At 64.6% G+C, this 4,922-nt stretch overlaps 1 protein-coding gene across 3 annotated transcripts; it reads right to left on the reverse strand.

The window, feature by feature from the left end:
• On the reverse strand, nt 1–4,922 carry TRIM47 (tripartite motif containing 47). 3 transcript variants are annotated; one of them, XM_033090278.1, is made up of 7 exons: nt 4,896–4,922; nt 3,782–4,739; nt 2,683–2,778; nt 2,112–2,342; nt 1,734–1,932; nt 1,217–1,291; nt 1–949 (listed from the first exon to the last, which is right to left on the reverse strand). In XM_033090278.1, the coding sequence occupies exons 2-7, from the start codon at nt 4,460–4,462 to the stop codon at nt 309–311; spliced, it is 1,923 nt and encodes a 640-aa protein (XP_032946169.1). In that variant the 5' UTR covers nt 4,463–4,739; nt 4,896–4,922; the 3' UTR covers nt 1–308. The 3 variants fall into 3 exon arrangements, with proteins under 3 accessions (XP_032946169.1, XP_032946170.1, XP_032946171.1); XM_033090279.1 differs by having other exon boundaries at nt 3,782–4,736; nt 4,896–4,917; XM_033090280.1 differs by lacking the exon at nt 4,896–4,922 and having other exon boundaries at nt 1,217–1,288; nt 3,782–4,789.

The following is a 4,922-nucleotide window of genomic DNA, read 5'->3' on the forward strand; positions in this document are numbered from 1 at the left end:
TTCAACACGTTTATTAAGCACCTACTATGTGCCAGGCACTGTCCTAGGAACCTAGAAAAGGAGGGGTTCTGTCCTCCTGGATCTGTCCCAGCTGTGGCTCCCTGTCCTGGAAACAAGGCCTGTGGGGGAACAGGGTCATTTGAAGGGGCCTGGGGAGCCTGTTCCCTGGGAGGTGGATGGCCAAGTGTATGGCAGGCGGAGGCCTCTAGAAATGAGACGGCTGGTGCCTTCCCTGGGGCAAGCCGAGGGTGTAGAGACACAGGGTACCCAGGAGCTGAGACAGCCGCAGGAGGCCCAGGCCCCCAGCATCACCTCCTCTTCAGCACAGATATGCAGGACTTCTTGAGGGGCCCGATCTGCAGATGGGCGTCCACACTCTCCAGGAAGAAGGCAGGCTTGAGCCTGCTCGCAAAGAGCCCAGAAAAGTGGCTGTCCAGGCGGCTCTGGAAGGGGTCAATGGGGGAGGCCGGGGGACCACTCCGCCGGGCCCGGGTCGCCTTCAGCCTCCGCAGAAGGCTCATCTTGCCATCCCGTACGGCATAGAAGACCAGGGCTCGGTCGGCGTATTCCAGGCATATCCCAACCGTGGGCGAGAAGGGGTGAGGCAGCGTCGCCTCCAGCCCATGGAACCAGACCGAGAAGTTGCGTCCATTCCACTGTAGGCAGCAGGAGTGGGCGTTGCGGCCAAGCCGGCCCCGGTCATAGGGCTCTTGTGGGGAGAAGTCTTCAGCCATGACCCCTACGCTGACCCAACCTTCGATGATCTCCACCTCCCAGTAGTACGTGCCTCGGTCCAGGGCACCCTCGCCTAGCACCTGCTCACAGTGGGTGAAGCGGGTGGGCGACTCAGGGTAGTTGATGGGACATAGCACCCTTTTCACACCTTTGGTTCCAAACAGCTGCAGGAACTTGTCTGCCGTGTCACTATCCAGGTCCACGATGTAAGCAACTGCTCCCAGGGAGGGAAGAGAGACGCAGGCCTCAGGCCAGGCTCAGATGGGATGGCCCCTTCCCTATGTACCCACCTCCCCAAACACAGCCTCTCCTCATCTTTGCAACCAGAACGACTCATCCTTGCTGGAGAGCTAGCCAGGAGCTGGCCTAGTTCAGCCAATGAACAAGGGAGGGGAATCCAAGAGCTCCTGTGCCAGGGTCCGGCCCAGCAGCCGTCGGAGGGCCCAGTGAGTGCAGAGGGAAGAGCCCAGTGTCTACTTACACTTGAGGAAGTAATCCCTGGATACCTCACTCTCCAGGTGGCCGGTGCTATCAGGATCCTGGGACTCAGCATCTGCTACAGAAGATGAGACACTGGGGAGGGGGTCTCCCCAGCTACCTGGGGCTGGGTACCCCCTGCAGCTGTGACCCCAATTGCCTCTGCCCCCCAATTCCAACCAGCATCCCAAGTCTCCTGGGACAGGCACACACCCAAATATGGCACCCTGTGTTCACATGCATGCCTGGTCCTCAGGTACTCCCCCCTGCTCCAATTGACCCCGGGCCCCAGCCCCTCTGAAGCTAGAGGGTGGGCTAGGAGAAACCCCCTCTGCCCTGTAGCCTGTGGCCAAAGGGGCTGACTGGTCATTATAGGGTGGTGGCTCCAGTCACTGGCAAGATTTGGGTCCCACCCTGCACCAGGCACACAGTTTCCATCCTCCACTCCTGAATGGGCACCCGGCCTGGGGGCCTGTGAGGGAAGACTGGGGAACAGTGAGTCACTTGGAGGAGGCACCCACCTTCCATGCTGAGCTTCTGCAGCCCGTCCTCGTCACCGCTCAGCCCCCGCAGCTGCTCCCACTGGCTGGCGCAGGCCACAGTCAGCACCTCTTTCACTGCCCTCACAGCTTGGGCTGACTTAGTGAAGCTGAGCTCCCTCGGGGGAGTGGGCCCAGGGCTGCACCCCTCCTCCAGGGCCAGCCTGAGCGCCAGGAGCTCCTGTGCCAGATAAATGCCCAGTAAGGCCCTGCTGGCCATACCTCCTCTCAGCTGGGGGGAGACAGCTCTGCCAGGAACTGTCTGGTTCCACTGTCTTCTCCTCCCTCTGCTTCCTGCCTAGCCCCCACCCCACCCCACCCCACATGCTCTCCCTCTCTGCTCCGAAGAGCTGCTCTCACCTGTAGGAAGCTGACTGAGTCGGCCTCAGGGACCCGACTGAGGTTGTGGCGGGCCTGGCTTAGCCTGCTGCGCTGTTCCTCCTGCTTCCGCAGGTCGCCCTGGGAGCGGCCCAGCATGGTGGCCTCCCCCTCATCGATGAAGCCCAGCACCTCCTCCTGGAACCCTTGCAGGGTGGCTGCAGCCTCCGCAAACAGCCTGCTCACCCTCTCCCGTTCTGCCACGGCTGCGCTCTGCACAGGACGACAGTGGGGACAGCAGTGAGGGCAAAGAACATCACTGTTTGGGCCCCATCCTTCCCAGACCCCACTTTCCCAATCTGCCCTGTTGGGGAGACAGAGAGTCCAGCTCGAGCTGCCCTGGGTCTATGTCAAGTCAGGGGAGAGGCTCAGGCTCAGTGGGCCGGGCAATGCCCTGAGCACAGGCTTCCTTGGACTGGACTGGATCACGACACTGCCAGGAGCCTATGGCAGGAGGGGGCAGGGTTAGGGTGTGGTCTGCCCCCGATGAGGGCCACTGTACTGACCTTGATGAGGCCACTGTACTGACCTTTCTGAGGGCCACTGTACTGACCTTGATGAGGGCCACCGTACGCCGGGACTGTGCAATGCGGGCGCCCAGCTCGTCCATGCGTTCCTCCACAGCACTCAGAACTTTGGGCTGCTCAGCCTGTGGATGACACCCTTCATGAGGACAGGGTCTGGCAGAGGCTACAGCCCTGCACTGGGGTCCCAGGCCTCACCAAGGGGTGGGAGAGAGTGAGCCAGGAATGGTATCTATGCACAGGTGGGACTGGGAGTGGCCATGATGTCCCCATTATGCCAGCGGTTCCTCAAGCCCAGGCTGGTGCCATTCCCAAATGCCCAGAGAGAATGCAGGCTGGCTGTGGGTTGTCCACCTCCCTTCTCTGACCAGTGGACCAGTACAGGGCCATCCACGGTCCTCAGTGTTGCTCACATTCATCTGGGAACTTCCATCAGAAGGGAAGAGGCACAGAATGAGAGGGGCTGCACAAGAGGCAATCAGCTGATCTGGGGATCTCTGTCCCCAAAGACTCTGTGCCCCCAATCCAGGCTTGAAAAATGGGGATTCCGGGCAAACCCCCTGGGTCTTATGAGTCACCGCTCCAGGCAGGAGAGACGGAAAATCCCAAGGCTGAGGCGCCAAGACTGGGCGGGAGGCCAAAGGAAACTGGGGGAGGAGGCAGCCCGCCCAACTGCGCGCATATGCTCTAACCACGGCCCCCCGGAACAGCTGGACAGAGCGGTCTGTGTGCTCAGCCGCGCTCAAGTGGCCTGCCACACCCATCTAAACCGCCTGCCTCAGGCCTGGGCACATCTGAGCTGGGACCCGCATGAGCCCGGCAGGCGCATCAGCCACGCTGCAAGTACCAGACGCCCAAGATCCTGGCTCCTTGCTGCCTTAGATCCGCACCGCCCGCTGGGGCTTCAGGTCCCTTGCCCGCCCTTCGGGTCCTTTTTGTGTTCTCACTGGGTCCCCCTAACCCCCTATCCCATCTTAAGCGGAATGACATTGTCAGGGCTGGAAGGGACAGGAATGATCCTCAAGTTAGAGGAGGAAGTTAAGACCCAACCCGGGAAGGTCCATGACCCTGGGCGGGCTCGAGCGGCGTGTCACCCGCCCCGGCCGGCCCGCACTCCCTGAGCCCTACCTCCTGGAGCGTGCGCTCCTGCTCCAGCGATACCAGCTCGTGGCCCCGGTGCTCCTGGGCAGCGCAGGCCTCGCACAGGCACACGCGCTCCGCACGGCAGTAGCGCTCGAGCGGCCGCAGGTGGCGTGGGCACAGGCTCTCCTCCAGCCGACGCAGCGGCGGCACCAGGCGATGGCCGCGTAACGCGGGACTGCGCTCGTGCGGGCCCAGGTGCGCGGGGCAGAAGGAGGCGAGGCAGGAGAGGCAGGAGAGCGCAGCGGGCAGCGCGGCACCCTCGGGGCACGCGTCGCAGCGCACCGGCTCTTCACCCGCCGGCCACGGCTCGGGTGCGCAGGGAGCCGACGGCTCCGGGGCGCTGGGCGGAGCGCTGGGCGCTGCGGGCTCGGGAGCCGGGGACGGGGCCCGGGCCGAGCCGGGCCCGGGCCCGGGCCCGGAGCCCTGGCGGAGCTGCAGCAGCTCGGACAGCGTGTGGTTCTTGCGGAGCTGCAGGCCGTCGGGGAAGGGCTCCTGGCACAGCGGGCAGCGGGCCGCGCCTCCGGGCCCGCCGGCGCCACCCGCGCCGCGGTGCGGCCAGAGCGTGCCCAGGCAGGCGAGGCAGAAGTTGTGGCCGCAGGGCAGCGTCACCGGCTCCCGCAGCGACTCCAGGCAGATGGGGCAGCTGAAGGGTCCGCTGCCGTCCATGGCTCCGCGGCCACCCGGGCACCGCCTGTTCTGCTCCCGCCTGGGCGGGACCCGGAGCGTTCCCACCACGGCGCCGCCCCCTGGGACCGAGGCCAAGGGTCCGGCCTCCGTCTGTCCACGGCTCGGACCGCCCCCCCAGCGCCACAGGCCTGCCCGGCGGTCCCGACACCCGGCCCCAGCTCAGTCCGTTCCGGGCCTCCTCTGGGCCCCGCCGGATTCCGAGCGGCTCCTGGGCGATGGTCCCTCCTGGGTCAGCGGGTGTGAGGGGAGGGCTCTGCTGAAAGGGGTGTGAGAGAGGGAGGAAGGCAGAGAATGCGAAGGAGGACACACTGGAAGGACCGTGGGACGGAGTTCATCCCTCTGTTACCCCTCCAACCCTCCCCCACCCATGGCCAGGCCTGGGGATCCCAAGGCCACTGTGTCAAGCCAGTACCTTCGTCCTGCAGACTTCTCTGCGCCG

This window comes from Rhinolophus ferrumequinum, chromosome 21 (genome assembly GCF_004115265.2).
Source record: "Rhinolophus ferrumequinum isolate MPI-CBG mRhiFer1 chromosome 21, mRhiFer1_v1.p, whole genome shotgun sequence".
Lineage (NCBI taxonomy): Eukaryota > Metazoa > Chordata > Mammalia > Chiroptera > Rhinolophidae > Rhinolophus > Rhinolophus ferrumequinum.